At 33.3% G+C, this 21,951-nt stretch overlaps 1 protein-coding gene across 36 annotated transcripts in view; it reads right to left on the bottom strand.

Annotated features, from left to right (window-relative positions):
• The window catches only part of GPHN (gephyrin), a 620,367-nt gene that overhangs the window by 446,597 nt on the left and 151,819 nt on the right, over positions 1-21,951 (bottom strand). For all 36 annotated transcript variants that reach the window (XM_026008409.2, XM_026008412.2, XM_072761754.1 and 33 more), the window contains exon 2: positions 19,763-19,841. In XM_026008409.2, coding sequence (XP_025864194.1) covers positions 19,763-19,841 — 79 coding nt within the window. The remainder of the gene's footprint in view (positions 1-19,762; positions 19,842-21,951) is intronic.

The raw sequence follows: 21,951 nt of genomic DNA, 5'->3' as shown, positions 1-21,951 counted from the left end.
TCCCTCAACCTGTGTCTCTGCCTCTCTCTCTCTCTCTTTCTCTCTCTCTCTCTCTCTGTCTCTCATGAATACATAAATAAAATCTTTAAAAAAAAGAAGAAGAAGATAAAGACGAGAGAGAAATGAGTCACAAGAAACTCTTAACTATAAGGAACAGAGTTGTTGGAGGGGAGGTGGGGAGGGAGATGCAGTAAATAGGTGATAGGCATTTCTGTTTCACTTGTAATGAGCATTGGACATATTATGCAAGTGATGAATCACTAAATTCTATCCCTGAAACTAATATTATATTATATGTTGTTAACAAACTTGAGTTTAAATAAAAGCTTGAAAGAAAAAAAATCATATGATCATCTCAAAAGATGCAGAAAAAGCATGTGACAAAATTCAACCTCCAATTATGATAAAAACTGCAAACAAAATAGACATAGAGGAAATGTACCACAACATAATAAAGGCCATATATAACAAATCCATACTTAGTGTGGAACTCAATAGTGATAAGCTAACAGCTTTTCCTCTAGGATTAGAAACAAGACAAATATGCCCACACTCACCATTTTTAATCAATATAGGATTGGAAATCCTAGCCAGACAATTAGACAAGGAAAAGAAATAAAAGCATTCAAATTGGAAAGGAAGAAGTAAAACTGTCACTACTCACAGGTGACAGGATATTCAATATAGAAAGCCAAAGGCAAAGAAAGAAAGAAAGAAAGAAAGAAAGAAAGCAAGCCAAAGGCTCTACCAAAAAAACTGTTAGAATTAAAACAAACTCAGGAAAGTTGTAGTATAAAAAAATCAATACACAACATCTGTTGCCTCTCTATACAATAATTACAAGCTATCAGAAAGAGGAATTAAGAAAGCAAGCCTATTTACAAATACATCACAAAGAATAAAATACCTAGGAAAAAATTTAATCAAGGAGGCAAAGGACATTGATACTAAAAAACCATGATATTAATGAAAGACTGAAGACCAAAAAAATAAATGGAAAGATATGCCATGCTCATAGTTTGGAAGAATAAATTGTTTTAATGTCCATATTAAGCAAAATCATTTACAGATACAATGCAATCTCTATCAAAATTCTAATGGCATTTTTCACAGAAATAGAAGAAACAACCCTAAAATTTGTATGGGACCACAAAAGATGTTGAAGAGCCAACACAATATTGAAAAGAAGAACATTGGGGGCGTTACAGTCCCTCATTTCAAACTATACTAAAAAGCTAGAGTAATTAAAGTAGTATAAAACCAATACATAAACCAGGGGCAGCCCCAGTGGCGCAGCAGTTTGGCGCGGCCTGGAGCCTGGGGTGTGATCCTGGAGACCCGGGATTGAGTCCCACATCGGGCTCCCAGCATGGAGCCTACTTCTCCCTCTGCCTATGTCTCTGCCTCTCTCTCTCTGTGTCTATGAATAAATAAATAAAATCTTTAAAAATAAATAAATAAACAAATAAATAAATGTTTAAAAAAATACATAAATCAATAAGACAGAACAGGCCACCCAGAAATAAATGCATGTATATATGATCAATTAATTTACAACAGAAGGCCCAAGAATATACAATGGGAAAGCTCAGTTTCTTTAATAAATGGTATTGAGAAAACTGGACAGCAACATTCATAAGAATGAAACTGGATCACTAACTTATATAACACAAAAACTTACATATACACAAAGATTAACTCTAAATGGATTGAAGACTTAACATAAGACCTGAAATCATACAACTTTTTTTAGATTTGATACCAAAAGCACAGACAACAAAAGCAAAAATAAACAAGTGGGCTATATTAAGTTGAAAAGCTTCTGCAGGGGATCCCTGGGTGGCTCAGCGGTTTGGCACCTGCCTTTGGCCCAGGGCGCCATCCTGGAGTCCCGGGATCGAGTCCCGCGTCGGGCTCCCTGCATGGGGCCTGCTTCTCTCTCTGCCCCCCCCCCTCTATATATATATATATATATGAAAGGGAAACAGAACATGAAAGACTCCAAACTCTGGGAAATGAACTAGGGGTGGTGGAAGGGGAGGTGGGTGGGGGGTGGGGGAGACTGGGTGACGGGCACTGAGATGGGCACTTGACGGGATGAGCACTGGGTTGGCAAATTGAACACCAATAAAAAATAAATTTATAAAATTACAAAATAATAATAAAATAAAAAAGAAAAGCTTCTGCATAACAAATATAACTGAACAAAATGAAAAGGCAACTTATGAGACAGGAAAAAATATTTGCAAACCATATATCTGATAAGAGGTTAATATCCAAAATATGAAAAAAAAAACCATCATATACCTCAAAAGAAAAAAATCCAATTAATATACAGGCAAGGGAACTGAAGAGACACTTTTCCAAAGACTTGCAAATGGCCAATAAGCACATGAAAATGTGCTCAACATCACAAAACATTAGGAAGTACAAATCACAACCACAATGTGATATCATCTCATACTTGTTAGAATGTCTGCCATCAAAAAGATAACAGATAACAAGTATTGGCAATGTTCTGGAGAAAAGGAAACCCATGTGCACTTTTGATAGGAATGTAAATTAGTGCAGCCACTATGGAAAACAGTATGGAGGTCGCTCAAAAATATTAAAAATAGAACTACAATGTTGTCTAACAAACCTACTTCTGGGTATTTATGCAAAGGAAATAAAACCACTATGTTGAAGAAATACCTGCACCCTCAATTTAGTGCAAAACTATTTACAATAGCCAACACATAGAAACAACCTGCATATTTATCAGTGGATTAAAGGATAGTGAAAAGTTTGTATGTACACACACACACAAAAACAAATATATTGCCCTGATTGGTGACACAGGCTCTGATCAGCAGTCCTCCCAGTACTTACCTTCCTTCTCCTTGGACCTGCTGTCATCCTGAATCTCCTCCACCACTTCCCCAAAAAAATGAATGTTCCCAGGAGTTGAGTGGCAGAAGGGGGCTCAGGAGGGGTTTCCTGGATCCTGTGCCCCAGATGACAGGATGCTGAGACAGCCTGCCCAGTGTCTCTTTCTGTCCTCAGGTACCAGGCAATGATTCCTCTTTCTCTCTCAAGTAATTAAACAACCCATCAGGCAAGCCCATTACATCCCATGTCATAGATGGGGAAACTGAGGTTCACAAGAGAGCCTGGGGTCACTAGAAAGTTGAGCTAGGTCCAGGGCATATGATGAAATATTATACAGCCAGAAAAAAAGAACGATATCTTGTCATTTGCAACAACATCCCTCGAGGGAATTATGGTAACTGAAGTCAGTCAGACAGAGAAAGATAAATACTGTATGATCCCACCTAAGTGTGGAATTTTAAAAAACTGAACTCACAGAAACAAAACACCTATGAGTTGCCAGAACTACATGGGGGCTGGGGAAATGGGAGAAATGAGTGAAGGTAGTTAAAAGGAAGAAACTTACACTAAGGGGTGCCTGGGTGGCTCAGTTGGTTAGGCATCTGCCTTTGGCTCAGGTTGTGATCCCAGTGTACTGGGAGAGAGTCCCAAGTCAAGCTCCCTGCTCAGTAGGGAGCCCGCTTCTCCCTCTCCCTCTGCCCCTCACTCATGCTTGCTCTCTTTCTAGTGCTCTCTCTCTCTAAGTAAATAAAATCTTTAAAAAAGTAAGAAACTTAGGGTCACCTGGGTGGCTCAGTGGTTGAGCAACTGCCTTCGGCTCAGGGTGTGATCCTGGGGTCCTGAGACCAAGTCACACATCAGGCTCCCTGCAGAGAGTCTGCTTCTCCCTCTGCCTCTCTCTGTGTCTCTCATTAAAAAATAAATAAAATCTTTTAAATAAATAAGTAAATAAAAGTAATAAGAAACTTATACCATAAGAGAAATAAATGCCTAGGATATAATGTATAGCATGATACTTATAGTTAACAATACTGTTCTGCATATTTAAATGCTGCTAAGAAAGAATAGATTTTGAATTCTTTTTTCAAGAAAACTGTAACTATATGAGGTGATGGCTATTAACTAAACTTACTGTAGTAATCATTTGGCAATATATACCTATATCAAATCATTATACTGTACACCTTAAACTAATACATTTTTATATGTTGATTGTATATCAATAAAACTGGGAAAAAATAAAAGTTAAGGGAGGTGTGATGATACTCTCATCAAATAAAGAATAAAGGGAAAGAAATTATAAGATATGAACCAAATTAAAGTTCTGGATCTGAAAGGCATAAAACTGACATGAAATTTCACTAGAGGAATACAACATTAAATATCAACTGCCAAAAGAAGGAATTGATGAATGTGGAGATAGAGCAATGGACATTATGTAAACCAAAGAACAGAGAAGAAAAAATGAAGAAAAAAATGAACAGGGGCTCAGGGAAATATGGGACACAACTGAAAAGCACCAACGTGTGTAATGGGAATATCAGAAAGAGAAAAAATGAAAGGAGCAGAAAAATATTACAAGAAAAAAATGGTTAAAACTTTCAAAATTTGATGTAAAACATTAGTCTATACATCTAAGAACCTCAACCAAACTTAAGATAAACATAAAATCCACACTTGGACACATCACACTAATGTGAAATCTCTAATTGAAAGCAATTAGAGAAAAATGAGTCATCACATACAATGGAACTCCAGGGAGTTCCATTGGCTTCTCATCAGAAATAATGAAGGCTAGAACACAGTAAAGATGGATCATATATTCAGACTACAGAAAGAAAAAACAACCTGTCAACAAAACCTCGGCCCAGTGAAATAACTTTTTTTTCATGAAGGGAAAATAAAAACATTCACAAATAAGGAAAAATGCCAGAATTTATTTCCAGCTGAATCCCCTCAGAAGAAATACTAAAAATCTTTCAAAGCTGAAAGCAAATGACATCACATAGTAACCAAAATACACATACACACACACACACACATACATACACACACACAACATACGAACAGCAAAGGTTATTAAAGTAGGCAATTATAAAATAACGTAACTGCATATTTTTCCTTTTTTCCTAATTGACTTAAAAAACAATTGCATAAAAAAGTATACATAGAACTATACTGTTGCACATTAACACGTAGAAACAAAATATAATTGACAAAACAGCACAAAAGGCTTGGGAAGAAGAAAGCTGTACTGAGTTAGAAAATGACACTAGATGGTAAATAAGAATATTAATATAATAAGTACTATAATACCCCACACATACTTTCTTCTCTTAGTTTCTTGAAAAGACATAAAATTATATAAACTAATAAAATAACAATATATGTTTGAACCACAGGTCCACTTGTAAGCAGGTTTTTTTATACTATAGTACTGTAAATGTATTTTCTCTTATAAAAAAAAAAAGATTTTATTTATTTATTCATGAGAGTCACAGAGAGAGAGAGGCAGAGACACAAGCAGAGGGAGAGGCAGGCTCCATGCAGGGAGCCTGATACAGGACTCGATTCCAGGACTTCAGGATCATGTCCTAGGCCAAAGGCAGGTGCTAAACCGCTGAGCCACCCAGGAATCCCCATATTTTCTCTTCTTTACAACTTTCTTAACATTTATTTCCTTTTTCCTAGCTTACTTTATTGTAAGAATATGATATGTAATACATATAGCATACAAAATACGTATTTAGGCTATCAGTAAGGCTTCTGGTCAACAGTAGGCTATTAATAAAGTTTTGGGGGAGTCTAAGTAAATTTTTGACTGCACAGGATTTTGGTACCACTAACCCTCATGTTGTTCAAAGGACACCTATATTGTTGGGATGGTAAAACAAATATAGAGGAAATACGTGTAATAAATGTAGAAGGGATGAAATAGAACTACATGGGAATATTTTCCTATCTCATTGAAACTGTTATCATAAATATGAAGTGGAATCTAATAAGCTATTTTATGTCAACTCTACTAACCACTAAGAAACCACTAAGATAACCACTAAGAAAATATTTTTTAAAATAGTAAAATTGTTAAAGGAATTAAAATGTTATACTATTGGAAAACTGAATGTCCACGTGCAAAATAATGAGCTGGGTCCTTACCTTACATCTTACACAAATATTAGTAAGAAATGGATCAAAGGCCTAAATAAATAGTAAGACCTAAAACTATAAAATTCTTATAAGAATACATAAGGCAGGGATCCCTGGGTGGCGCAGCGGTTTGGCGCCTGCCTTTGGCCCAGGGCGCGATCCTGGAGACCTGGGATCGAGTCCCACATCGGGCTCCCGGTGCATGGAGCCTGCTTCTCCCTCTGACCTGTGTCTCTGCCTCTCTCTCTCTCTCTCTCTCTTTGTGACTGTCATAAATAAATTAAAAAAAAAAAAATTAAAAAAAAAAAAAGAATACATAAGGCAAAAGCTTCATGACATTGGATTTGTCAATGATTTTTTGGATATGACCCCGACGATATAGGCAACAAAAGAAAAAAAAGGACAAATCGGACTTCATTAAAATTTTTTAGAAATCTGCATCAAAAGATGATGTCAATGGAACTTAAAGGCAACCCACAGAATGGAAGAAAATACTTGCAAAATCATATATCAAATAAGGGATTAATATCCAGAATATAGAGAAAACATTTAAAAACTCAACAACAAAGAAACAAACAACCCAATTTAAAAATGGGCAAAGAACTTGAACAGACCTTTCTCCAAGAAGATATACAAATGACCAAGAAGCACAAGAAAAGGTGTTCAACATTATGAATCATTAGGGTAATGCAAATCACATCTCACATCCATTAAGATGGCAACAATTTTTAAAAAGGAAAACAAGCGTGGAGAGAATGTGGAGAAATTGGAACCCTCATACACTATTTGTGTAAATTTTAAATGATACAGCCATTCTGGCAAACAGTATAGCAGTTCCTCAAAAAATTAAAAGCAGAAGTACCAAATCATCTATTTTCAATTCTGGTTATATAGCCAAAAGAATTAAAAGCAGAATCTTGAAGAGATATTTGCACACCAAAGTTCATAGTGATGATGGAGCAGAGGTTAGCTGAGGACAAAGCACAAGATGACACCCTACAAATGACCCTACCCCCTCCCCCCAATGTCAATGTATGACATTGCTCAGGCACCTGGCTGCCCTAAAGCTAAGGGGAAGGAAAAATAAATAGTTAACTTATAGAGATTAGAGTCCTATATATATGATTCTCCCTCAGTTTACAAAAAAGTCTTAGTGATTTACAAGAAAAAAAAGTATTCTTATCAATAACTTAGCTTCCAGAAGGAAATGTAGATACAATTAAATGTCCTTAGAACCTGCAGCCATTGACAGATACTTGAAGCAGGCAAAGTGTGTAATGTTCCTACAGGAAACTCCCAAATATCTTAATGTTAATGCTTTACTAGAGGGAAAAACAACCTTAACTTGACAATGGCAAGGCCTCCAATTATCTTGTAGGTCCACTTTATCATACAAAAAATTCTTTTGAAAAACTCCTACCTTCCCCAGCTCCCAAGTATATAATCAGCCACCCCTCACAACCCTGGGGCAGCAGTTCTTTCTGCCCACAGGTCCTGTTCCACTGCTCTAATAAAACCACCGTTTTCTTGAGGCTCCAGACCTCACCCCACCAAACTTCACCTATATTCCAAAACTACATCAATAGTAGCATTATTCATAATAATTAAAATGTGGAAGTACCCCAAGTGTCCGTTAATAGGTGGATCAACAAATATGGATATGCATTCAAAGGAATGTAATTCAACCTAAAAAGAAAGAAAATTTTGGCATGAATGAACTCTGAAGACATTATGCTAAGTGAAACAGGCCAGTCACAAAAGAACAAATACTGTATGATTCTACTTATATGAGGTTTCTGGAGTAGTCAAATTCATTAAGACAGAAAGTAGAATACTGGCTCCCAACAGCAATTCCCGAGAACTGGAGGGAGGCACAGCATGGGAGTTAGTGTTAATAAGTACAGTTTCATTTGGAAAAGATGAAAATATTCTGCAGACAGACGATATATTAACTATACAGCAACATGAATGTGCTTACTTAGTATTTTTGAATTATATACCTACAAATTATTAAGATGGAAAATTTTATGAGTAATTTGCCACTTTAAAAAAATTACGGAATAAAGGGGAATCAACTACCTCAGAAAATATTTTGGTATTTCCTTAAGATGTTTAACATGAAGTTACCATATGAACTAGCAATTTCATTCCTTGCTATATATCAAAGAAAACATAATTCCATACAAAACTTTTCATGAATGTTTATAACAGTATTATTCATAACAACAAAAAGTGGGGAAAATCCCAAAGCATATTAACTGATAAATGGATAAATAAAATATGATATATTCATCAAAGGAATATTCTCAGCAATAAAAATAATGAAGTACTGATATATGTTTTAAGATGAGTGAACTTTAAAAATACTATGCTTGGTGAAAGAAATCAGTCACAAAAGGACATATTTGTTCATTCATGCAAAATATCCAAAAGAGACAACTATACAGAGACAATGAGTAGATTAATGTTTGTCTAGGAAAGGGAGGGAGTGGTTTTTGAGGAGATGAAAATATTCTAAAAATTTGATAGTGATAGTGATTGCACAACTCTGAGAATATACTAAAAACCACTTAAGTTATCATTTAAATGCGTGAATTTTATGGTATGTGATTCGCATCTTTAGTAAAGGAAAAGCTGTTTACAATAGAAAAAGGTCCCAAGGAAGGGAAGTCATGTATCTAATTAGGCTCCCTACCTACCCTGCACCCCCCTCAAAAAAAGTGAAAGTATATTCACAAAGAATTAGAGGAATTAAAACAAACATGATTTCACCCAGTCTCAATGTCCTCAGTGACAGCCTGGTCAAATCTAAAACACTGTGTCCAGTTCTTGCCATCACACTCAAACTACAGCTTATTCTGGGTGGCTTTCTCAAATACAATTATCTTGACTAAGTCACTGATCTAAATAAACCAATGAAATAACTAAATTAAAAAGTTATAAATAATATATATAAAATAAGTTATCTAATTTTAGACTTTTGGAAATATAATATGCTTTACACCAGGATGCACAACTGAGTTTTGGGCTACATCTTTTTAGCAATATCTGATACTTTCCCAAGCTTTTACAGTTATCCTGGCAGCAAAAAGAGAAAGTGGAATTCCATTAAACTGTTCTTAGTTATTTATAGAAAAAGAGGAGAAAAAAATAGAACTTTATGAGGAGAAAATAAAACTAGCACCTTCTTAGCTTACTTTTTAAATTAATGTCTTTTAAGAAATATGTTAATGTAGGACTGAATTACTCAAAATATTTTTTCCTCTACCAAAATTATGCTATGAAAGTTTTTGTCAAACTAAAGTGTTCAGAAATACATTCAATTTGAAAACAATTCCAGGGATCTTCCTTACTTTCATCAGAAAAAAAAAATGGAATTGTTTCTTGGCTATATCTGTTCTCAGTATTCTGAGCATCAAGTGCTGAAAATCAAAACCATGGGGATTAGTAAGGTCATCACTTCCTTTTGCTCCTAGAGTTAGGTCTCATTGTCTCATATGCACTGACAAAGATGCTGAGGCTTAGAGGGAACCAGTGTTGATCAAAATTTAAATATAGCCATCAGGTCACTAGAGAGTAAATTTTTGTACTGAATATGAACAAAGGTGCTCGCTTTGGCAGCACATATACTGAATATGAACAAAGGCCTGAATGTCAGAATCAGAACTGCCTGAAGAGTGGGAAAAATGCAGGTTTTGCCAATGTAAATTTCCTATACACTGAATCTATTACTCTTACTCAATCCATTGCTCAGTCCTTCATTTAGTCACTAAATCACTCACGTATTATTTCCTTTATTCGTCTACTTAAAGAAGATTTCTGGTGGGCCTACTCTTTATTAAAACTCTATGGTGGGTAGTATTGACATAACATTAAATAGGAACAGAGTGTCTGCCCTTGAAAGGTTATAGTCCTTTGAAAAATATAGACAACACACAGACAATGGTAATATAGTGTAAAAGCTACAATATCAGTGTTTGGATAACACACAGGAGGAACACACAGGAGGAGCACATAGGAGATCATAAAGAGTAACATGAAGAATAAAACACCAGCTCAATCAACCTTCCCTCTCTAAATGCATTTCCTACACTAAATTCATTTCTATAAATTAAGTAAAACTTAACTTTCATTTAATTTCTCTCAGAGCGCAAAACAATATTAGAGTAATTACAATTTACTATGCTGTTTAGGTAGTAACAGAAAGAAATAGCAGCAAGGGCTGGTCTCCTTGAAATTGCTGCCCAAAAGTCTAGTATTAGGGAGATTTTCCCAGTTAGGTAGGGGTAATTTCATTCTCTGTAATTTCTCAAAGAATAGTATTTTATAATTTTTTTAACTCTCAAAATGTCTCTAAAAGAAACAACTAGTATCTCCTACCTTTCCTTTTGCCATTTTCTTCCTCATTTGGGCTGAGTCACAAGCAGGTGTTTCTTAGGAAGCTTATTAGGAAAGCATACTTATGCAGACTTTTTAATAGCAAACTTGTTTACCTGCCTACTTGATTGTCTTGCCATTCCACAGCCAGAAATCTTCCACTGAGAAACCCATAGAAGAGTTCATACATATAGTGGATTCAAAAGCCATTATTCCATTGAGACCATTTCTTTATAAGTGTTAAATCTCATTCTCAGTCTCATTTTTTAGTCTCTATAGTCTCACTCTTCAGATACTAACATAAACCAAAACCAAGTGAAACAAAAATCCTGTTCCTTCTCCTCCAAACAAAAATTGAGAAGAAAAAGAGACAGACAGATATTAGATAAAACGTTACTGTGGCAGAACAATTAAATGATCAAAAATCATACACCCACAGACCATACAGAAAAAAATATTTCCAGATATTTTAATGTCAGTGCCAAGATGTAGTCGTCCTATTTTTGACAAATTTAGGACATAAATTAAAATCAAATGTCAAGACAAGGCATTGTGCTATATAACCTTAAAATTACACAATGCTATATGTCATCTAAATCTCAATAAAACAGAAAAAATAAAATTAAAAAAGTGATAACAAAATTAAAGTCAAGACTAAGACTGGAAGTGTAAAGAGCACAATGTTTAGTTGTCAGGTGGCCCATCACTTATACAGTTTTATGAGCTGAGATAAATCACAACTCAGATGAGCTTTAATTTTCACATGTCTACACTGACAGAAGTATGACTCCATGTAGGAAAGAAAATTCTAAAAGCAGTGTAGCAAACAGACCCCAAGGGGATCTCCAATGGTCCTATCTCCTTGTGTTCACACTTTTTTTTGTAATCCCTTCCCCTTGAGTGTGAGTGGAACCTGTGACTTGCTTCTAACCAAAAGAATATAGCAAAGGTGAAAGTATATCACTCCCATGATTAGACAACATTATATGGCAAAGATGATGGGAACTATGGATGGAAAATAGCCAATATCCAGCAAAAAAGCAGAGCATTCAATCATACACACAAGGATATGAATTCTGCCAACAACCTGAATTAGTTTGGAGCAATTCTGCCTCAGTCAAGCTTCCAAATGAAAATGCAACCCAATCAACACCTAGATTGCAATCCCAGGAAACACTGAGCAGAGGATCCAGTTAAACTATGCTCAAAATCCCAACTCATGGTAATTTGAGATAATAAAGGTGTGTTTTCTTTAAGTCAGTAAGTTTGTGGTAATTCTGTTACACTGTAATATAAAACTAATACAAGTAGAGAATGACATTATCCATTTGTTCACTCTGACCATTAATATCAGATATGTGATATGTTCTGGATAAATTAAATACATGGTTATCTAAACTTTGTTTTAATCATCAGTTTTAAGCTTCTAGACTCTCAATCATTGCAGCCAAACTGCATTTCTAAAAAGCATTAACACACTCATAGAGTTTCCATTCTTTCTCATAATCAAACTTTCCCCTTTCTCTCTCTCTCTCTGCCCCCCTTCTTCCAACATTCCTTGCTCCCCGCCTCAGTCCTTTAGTCCCTTCCTGCGTCCTTACCTCCCTTCCTTCTTTCCTTTTTTTTTTTTTTTTTTTTTAAGATTTTATTGACTCATTTGACAGAGAATGAAAGATAGTGAGCACAGGAGGCAGAGCAGCAGGCAGAGGGAGAGGGAGAAGCAGCCTTCCCACTGTGCAGAGAGCCAGGCTGGGATCATGACCTGAGCCAAAGCCAAAGAAAGACATTTAACTGACTGAGCTACCCAGGCAGCCCCCTACCTTTTTTTCTTTTCTTTTTTTTTTTTTTTTCCTTTTTTTCTTTTTAAACAAAAGCTTCATTTCAAAAATCACCTATCCTTGAAATACTTCATCAGTGTTACCATTAAACTTTTATATGCCCCCATAATGATTATAATGATATTCCACAGTTAAGGTATTATAATGGAATGGTAAATGAGAATCTTTGACTCTTTCCATTTGATTTATAGTGGTGAAATTCTTCTTTTTAAGAAAGAAGTATGGAAAAACAGAAACAACCTGTTACTATTCCACCTGCTGTCTAGCTAGTTGTAACTAAAGTAACAAATTCATCTGAGTCATTTCACATTTAGGCATGTATATTATTACATAAACAGTTAATAATATCAGCAATTAGGTAATAACTATTATCAATTAAGTGAACTATGCCCTTTAAAATTAATACAGATATACTACCAAGATCTAATAGAGCTATTTTGTGAAGGCAAGCAAAATGATCTATTTTAAAGAATTAACATTTTTTGACAATGTATATATTCTTCTTTAAATTAACAACTAAAGGGCAGCCCGGGTGGCTTAGCAGTTTAGTGCCAGTCTTTGGCCCAGGGTGTGATCCTGAAGGCCAGGGATCGAGTCCCACTTGGGCTCCCTGCATGGGGCCTCCTTCTCCCTCTGTCTGTGTCTGTGTTTAACAAAATTAGAACTCCTCCATGGGATTTTACATTTCAGAACTAGAAGTGAAGAGAGATCATGAAGCTGGAAGAAAGGAAATTAAAGTAAGTTAGCATCTATCTTCCTGGTTTCATGGAGAAAGCCTAACTGCCATAAGTGAGACTAAAGCCAAGAAAAACCAAGAGATAATGGCAAAGGGTGAGAAACAAACTCAGTTGCATAAACTCCCTAAATCTACTCTTTGAGGCTTTTAAGCCTTCCTGATTCCATGAGAAGTACACCAGTCAAATCCAATTTTGCTTTTATTTTATTTTATTATTTTTTTTCAATTTTGCTTTATAAGCTAGTTTGACTTAGGTTTGTGTACAGTGGGAAAAAAAAGAATCCACTAAATAAAATGGTACATTTATTTCATTTAAAAATTCTAATACTGGAGGCACCAGAGTGGCTCAGTTTGTTCAGTATCTGACCCTTGATTCTGGCTCAAGTCATGATCTCAGGGTTGTAAGACAGAGAACCATATTGGGCTCCATGCTCAGTGCAGAGTCTGCTTGAGATTTTCTCCCTCTCCTTCTGCAGACTATCTCACTCTCTAAAAGTAAGTGAATAAATAATATATGAAATCTTAAAAGAAAATTCGAATACTGTACCAGTCATCTATATGCATCAGGTGACCAACTCAGATATTGTCCATCTTCAATCACATGGCCTTTGACTACAAGAATAATGTCTATTAAACCTAATTCTGAAGAACTTAATACAAGCACCTAGTATTGCTTTTTGATTAATAAATTCTAAAATGAATTAACCCACAGAAAATTAAACATACATCTCAGAAAGCTATGGAATGACAGAAATGAGGATAAGTCTTCTAAAAGCAATAAAATCCAGTCTTTGGATTCACAGTTCTGACACAGAACATAGTACTATAATATTATACTATAAGCCTAGATTAAGCTATATTGTCCCAATATGTAATTTACAGACTAATAAACATATAATCCAAAAAAGAACCTGATTAAAAATGATAATAACTTACACTGAAAGACAATATTACAAAGAAAATTTTGGTAGCTGTCTTAGATATAGCAAAACTATTGGAAGTAGAGCAAAATGAATGATCAATAATGTTTAAATAGCTGCCATTAAAAAAAATGCATTTTCACATCAAATGAATTTATCTTCAGAGAAACAAAAGATAACAAGATAAAAATCCTTGTATTTTGTTTAATAACATTAAGGGTCTCAAAGATACTCTAAAACTGAAATTTAATAAATAGACCATAAAAAACATTAACTAAATTCATTTACCTGAACATGCAGTATGAGAATGTACAGCTCCATGGAAAATAACCACTTCAAATCCACTGTTTATCCTCTGCTGACTGGCATTTTTAAGAAATTCAATTCACCATAGCAACCTGTCTTAACACCAGCAGATAAGTACAGGCTATATTTAGATATGATTACTTTCCAGACGGCAATCCTGCCTTCCCTTCACATTTAATGCCATGATCCAAAGAACCAAAATAGCACTCAATCAGATTGTAGTGGAAAGTCAAGTATATTCAAGGGGATATGGCTATGTTTTGGAACCACGAAAAGAAGTTTCCACCAAAAGTGGTAAGATTTATAAAGAAGTGCATTCAGGTAAATGAAATTTTCATCTCTAAGGAATTTACAATCAGATGCAACTATTTTCAGTTTTATCTATGAAATGCTCTTATTAAGCACCAATCATCTGTAATATCAAAATACATTTCAACTAGCACATTGCTCTTTTTTAAATTACTATGCTGCATTTCCAATGTAGCATTATCTAACTAGAAAAGTAATTATTTACAGATGAGGTATAACAAGAACTGTAGTAATACAGGCAAGTAATACAAGGGAAACAAATTGATTAAAATGCTATTATTACAAAATTACTACGAACATATTTACAATTCATAATCTTCATAATGATAATGAAAGGAAATTAGAAACAGTTTTATACAGTTTACTGCACAATATACCAAAGTTAAGAATAATCAGACATTTTTCATTATTCTCTAGATGAGTTGTATTGACTTCACTAAAAAGACAAAATAAATGTAAAGAACTGAAGTTCAATGAAAAATACCAAGAACAAATCACCTCACCATTAGAATGGTACTATCAACAACAATAACAAAAACCACAAATAGAAAATAATGAGTATTGGTAAGGAAGTAGAGAAGATGAAACCCTTGTGCACTGTTAGTGGAAATATAAAATGGTGCAGTCACTATGGAAAAAACAATATGGCAGTTCTTCAAAATAAAAAACAGAATTTCATATGATACAGCAATTCTGCTCCTGGGTATACAACAAAAAGAATTGAAAGCAGGGTCTCAAAGAGATATTTGCACAACCATGTTTACAGCGGTATTATTCATAATAGACAAAAGTTGGAAGCAATTCCGTGTCCACTGACGGATGAATAGATAAAATGTGGTGTACACATATCCAGTAGAATATTATTCAGCTTTAAAAAGCAAATTCTTACAGACACTACAACATGGGAGAATTCCCTTCGGACTATTATGCTAAATGAAACAAACTAGTCACAAAAGACAAATACTGTAAAATTCTACTTATGTGAGATTTCTACAATAGTCAAAATCATAGAAACAGAAAGTACACAGTAGTTGCCAAAGGCTGGAGAAGGGATGGGGAGTTACTGTTTAATGGGTATAGAGTTGCAGTTCTGTAAGATGAAAAATTTTAAGGAACTGATTGTATAACAGTGTGTATATACTTAACATTACTGAACTATACACTTAAAATCGGTTGAGATGGTAAATTTTATGCTATTTTTATTTTATGACAATTAAAAGAAATACCAAGAACACTGACAAGAAAACGTATTTCTTGATCCATAATATAATTTACCCAGGATTCAGAATTAAGGTCTATTTCACTGAATCATCCTTTTTTATAAATCACGAGATTATAAATTGTTAATATCTTTTCAAAACCTTGATGTCACTGAAATAATTTGAAAATATACTCTGAATAGCATAAAGGAGAAAAAAAGACTGACATTGTCATGTTGTGCAAAATTTTCAAAGAATATAGACTTTCCCTATTTGATGATAAAGAAAATTACTAGTATCCTGCATAATAAATTATATTTCTAGTGTCAAGAAATGTCCAATTCTAGTATGAATTAAACAATTCTTCCTATAACTTGATTTATGTAGCACATATCTATGATGATCCTAAATTTTTAAGCGCTTTTGCAAATTAAACAAGACACATCTGCCGATACCACAATGATAAGCATCAACACAATGAACAAACAGGTGTTCAATTCTGTTAGCCTTTTTCACTCTTAAGTTATTTTTCTTCTTTTGATTTTTAAACAGCTTTAATAATTTCTATAAATGTTTCTGAGTTCAATAATTGTGTTAAATAGTTTATATGTAATAGGAAATCTAAAGAATACATATGGTAATATGTTTTATCTTTCATCTTCAGCAAACAGTCAATAGGGATTTAAAAGTATTTTTGAGAATTACCTCCATAAAGAATTACTTCTACAAAGAACACAACTAAATATAACTTAAAGAATTTTATATACAGTATTTAATTTGCATATAATAAGTCATCTCTCTAGCAGAGATAACAAGCAGCAGCATAAATGATTTTTTATAACTTAAATAGTATGCATCTCTTAAAGAGAACAAAAATTAATTATATCATACTAAGAAAAACTACCTGTATGTATGAAAAGTATATATCACATTGGATATGTTTCTAATACGGTGAAACAGAAAGTTAAAATTGACAATGCTTTTCAATGTGCCATTGAGAGACCACAAGTAAAACAAAAGGTCTTACAACACAATACAACAGATTATACACACAGTAGAGGAAATCAATCTTAAAATACTTATAATCATAAATATAAGATGAGCTATTAGAACAGATAAAATTGTTCACTTTAAAATGCAACATACATGCAAATTACTAATTCAAACAAATCCAGCAAGAAATGAACGTCAAGGTCCTCTACTTGGTCTTACCACTTAACACTTGCAGAACTGTGATAGAAAAAATTATTCTCAGAATAATTACCAAAGAAGAGAGCTTCTCAAGTATCCCTTTTACTTCAATTTTCCCACAAGTCACATTCTGCTCTCATTATTAAAACAGATCAAAAATTAGTAGTAAGGCCAGAAAGTCTTTCTTAGGGATTCACAACTTTCTTATCTTTTTCTTTCATGGCATCCCTTCATCATGTTCTTGTAACATAGGTCACGCAGTTCCATCAAGCCCAATAATTAGTTTTACTACACAATGGAAGTAAAGTCTTGGGGAGTACGGTATACACAGTCTAGATAAATGACAAAGGGCCCATCACATTATTCTCTTAGCCTGACACAGATTTAAAAGAATTAATTAGTCCCTTTTTGTTTTTCCTGTTCATTCTCCTGAGGCAATAATTCCTTAAAACTACATTCATTCATTTATAGATACATGCATACATACACACATGCATATACTACATTTGATTTAGTTTTATTTTATTATTTTGGCCACAGAAATTCCATACATACTGATTTATCCAACTATGACATACTATATATATTGCTCCCAGTGTCAATATTGAACAGATAGCCTGGCTTCTCTTCAGCTTATTTTTTTCTTTTCTCTTTACTGTCTCCCTTTTGAACAGCCTTAGTGATTGATTGTAATACTTAATTTTTCTTTACACATCAACTCCTTTTAGCATCAGCAGTTCAGGAGTCTGGAGTATTCATCAAATGCCAGTGATTTTTTTTTTTTAAGTAGGATATTTTTTACTGAAAAACATTATTTCTGACATATTTTCAACTCATTGTTGCAATATAAAAAATTCAACTCCATATAGAACCATGTAGTATACATGAATCAATGAACAAATAGTAAAGATTTTTTGTTAGGAGTTTGGGACAGAAGAGAGATTTATGGCTTTAGGAAAAAAAAATCCATATCCATGAAGTATATACTAAGTGAATATTGCTATAGAATAATAAGTTAGAATAAACTATTTTTTACAATAACAACTGAAAAAAATACATTATTTTTCCACACTAGGCATTTCCTTCCTTAAAGAATTTTAAGGAAGAAATATATCACTAAAATATGAATTAGAGTCATTAATAGTACATTTTGTACAATTCTTAATTAAAAAAGCTCTTTCCAAGTAGCAAAGCAAAAATGAATTCTCACTAAATTCTTACAGTCAAGACTAATGCCAAGAGAATAATGCTAAATTAAGATATCTGCTATTTTAAAACAGAGACTCAGAATTATTTTGTCTAACCAATGCAGTAGTGATCTCACAAAAATTTCTCTTAGAATACTAAGATTAAATTTAAAATTAAATGCTAGGTTGCAAGATGAGTATTATTCTACATTCTCGGAAGACATACCAAATTCTCTGAAAACACTATAACTGATTGTTATAATCAATATTCAACTATAATTCTCCATAGCTTTTATATCATTAAAATCTATACGAGCACATTTTTTCCACCAAGACTACATTACACACATAAATAATACTATTGTGACCAAAAATATACCATACAAATAATACAATAATGGAATAACTTTTGTTAACATCCAAATGGATGAGATCTTTCAAAAACAATTATAAAACTTCCTCTCATATCTATAAGGAAAATAGAATTCTTCATGCAAATAAATGTTATTTAACTATAATTTACTGGGAATATTTATAACAACAAAGAATAGTTATATTCTTAATTAAATATTTATAGGACTGAAAGGACAACTTCAATTTTCAGTGAGATAAAGATCATGGAGAAGGAATATTGACGTTCCTTTTGAGTGAGGAAAAGAGAACTAGATTAACAAAAAAACTGAGAGTTGAGTTTTGAAGTTCATTTCTAAATTCAAATTCTAAATTCATTAAAACTTTTAAGATTTGGTCATTTTCAAGATTCTGTATCTTGTGACTATTTTTTTAAATGACTGGAAAATCATTAAAGAATCAATATCCCTCAGATTCAACACATGCTTGTGTTTTATTCCTCACAAAATACTCAATAAATTACTAGTAAAACCTGTTGGAGTGTAGATTACATGTGATGTGAAAGGTGGATTTCCTTTTATATTTTACTGAATGCATTATATATATCATTAAAGGAAGCATCTGCCAGAACTCAATTTTCTTTTCTCTGCTGCCCAAGGCTTAACTTGTTTTGTTCTGTTTTTGTTTTTTTTTTTAAATAAAAAGTGTTCTTACCAGGAGGGTATGTTCATGTAGAATATAGGATGCATAATTTACAGCAAACATAAAATTATAAAACATTAACTCATAAAATATAAATAGAAAGCTACATTAGTAAGAAAATTAAAACGTGAAACCTAAAAAACTCTTCAAAAAATTTTCTTTATAGTGCTTCTAATGTAAAATATTATAAATATATTATAAATATTCTAATATGTTATAATTATTTTATATTTGTAATTATACTTATAAATAAGTATTATCAGAAAAGCTTAAAATTTATGTGAGCAAATTCAATCACACCTTTCCCAGCAAATGAATAACTCATCTTTCCTACCAGTATCTATTGCCACATTGGCAAGATACCATCAACCATTAGTAAAGACTCCTTGCAAGTCGATCATTAATCAGTGTTCTCTCTTCTTCTAATTATCTCTTCTTTTTCTAAAAAGGAACTATTCTATACCTTCACTTCTACTGAAACTGTTGGATGTGTTTACTATATGTAACAAATTGTTAGAAAAGAAAAACTCAACATTAAAGTAGTTCTCAATTATGACTCTTTTGAAAAAAGTCAAACTAACTATAAAGTTTTAAATTAACTTAGAACTGAAAACCAAATACTCACAAAGAAGGATCTTGTACGAGATCTTTGAGATTTATCCCACTGCGATCTTCTGCAAGATTCCTGAAGCAACTATCACTCACTAAACAGGAAAGGTGGAGAGGAAAAGAGAATTAATTTTTGTTTATATTTTATTTCAATTACTACTGACAAATGTAATTTTAAATTAAAGCCAGCTCTCTGGATATGATTTTTCCAAACATCAATGCTAATCAATTTCTGGGCATAGCTTAAGCAACAAATATTAATATTCGGTAACAAGCCAATAATCCAAGCATACAAACTTTAGGTAAATACAACATATAAAAGACTAAACACTTAGATCTAAATTTTGTTCTTACTTTTATAAGACAAAATTATGAACGCATAGTGGCAAGTCACTGCTTCCACGACTAGGGAAAAAAAAGGTAAACTGTCACACCAATTATATTTTTAAAGATATTAGACAACAATGTGAGATAATAAGGATAAAGTAGGAGAAAAATAATACCCCTTAGGTAAGCTGAGCTTCCTATTGTTTTCATTTCCAGGAGGACTTGCCACTTATGAGCTAAGTGTCAGAAAGAGGGACACTACTAGGGAAAAGAGAAACCAGCATAGTTCTTGATGGTTAATAGACTGGCATGACAGACTGAAATTCTATGGAACCCTAAGAAATCCTATGAAAACCCATTTTCTGCTGGAAGATTTGCTGAGGGCTGGGAAGCAAAAGAAAATTTGGAATGAGTAAGAAAAAAATGGGCCAGAGGGCAAATAGGAGGGTGATTAGCAGTCAAAGTCACACAATAATAGGTGGAGCTTGCCACTTTCAGTGTAGAATTTAAGCAGATCTCCCCTAAAAAAAAAAAAAAAAAAGTATTTACTCTCAACCAAAAGCAAGGAAGGAGTAAAAGGGGGCAGAACTCGAAAGATATAGTAAAAATTCCCACAATTTCAGAGTATGTAAGTACAAAGTCACATCAGAAATATCTGCAATACAACAGTTTTATCCTTAAAGACATTTATGACCAGAAATAGACTAAATATATCTAAAGCTTTCACTCTAACTACCCAGTTCAATTTGAAGTTCAGTTAAAGTGACTGGCACTTAACAATAACCTCTATATCAATTTCTATGATCCTATAATAAATAGTATTTGGTGTACAACAAAAATTACAAAGTATGGAGAAGAACCCCAAATATGACCAATTATCAAGAGAAAAAATTTTCTATTTTACAAATAGATACATAGATAGATAGATAGATAGACGGATGCTGACGCACAGATGATACAGAAATAGAACACAAGGAGTTTAAGAAAACTTAAACTTTCAAAAAACTTATTTAATATAAGTTGAAGGTACAGAAAAATGTTCACAGTAGACAAAAGAAGGAAAATTTCAGCAAAGAATTAAAATCTATGAAAAAGAATCAAATAGTAACTTTAGAATTGAAAAATACAGTATCTGAAATTGAGATACCAGTGGGTTAGTTTTATAGCTGACTCAACACAAAAAAAAAAAAAAAAAAAAAAAAACCACAGGATTTGTGAAGAGATCAGCAGAAAATATCCCAAACTGAAGTAAAGAGGGGAAAAAAGTATGTGAAAAGAACAGAGCAAAAGAAACATATAGGAATCAAACAGCCCAATGTAACTGTAGTTGAGAAGAGAATGGGGCAAAAGCAGTATTTTCAGAAAAACAGGTGAGAATATTCCAAAATTGATTCAATATACTACTTCCCTGACTCAGGAATATAACCAACACCACACCGGAAAAAGTAAAATAAAATGACCCCACCAGCCAAACTGCTGAAAATAAAAGATGATAAGAATATCTTAAAAGCAGCCAAGAAGAGAAAAAGGACACATCATCTTCAAAGGAAAATAAGTAAAACTTACAGCTAAGTATTCAACATAAACTATGAAATCCAGAAGACAATGGAAAACTTTGATCAATATGCTGAAGGAAACTGGAAATCTAAAAGTCTAACCTTGATAAAATATCCATCCCAAAATTAAAGGCAAAATAATATATATGGTACTTTATATAGTAAAGTACTCTTATATAGTACTTTGTATTTGTTAGTATAAATATTAAGTGATTATTTTCTATTTCAATTTAACAATTTTTTTTAAAAGATTTTATTTATTTATTCATGAGAGACACAGAGAGAGAGGCAGAGTACACAGGCAGAGGCAGAAGCAGGCCCC

This window comes from Vulpes vulpes, chromosome 6 (genome assembly GCF_048418805.1).
Source record: "Vulpes vulpes isolate BD-2025 chromosome 6, VulVul3, whole genome shotgun sequence".
Taxonomy (NCBI): domain Eukaryota; kingdom Metazoa; phylum Chordata; class Mammalia; order Carnivora; family Canidae; genus Vulpes; species Vulpes vulpes.
Note: the sequence above shows the minus strand (reverse complement) of the source record. Positions and strands in the feature narration are given on the sequence as shown.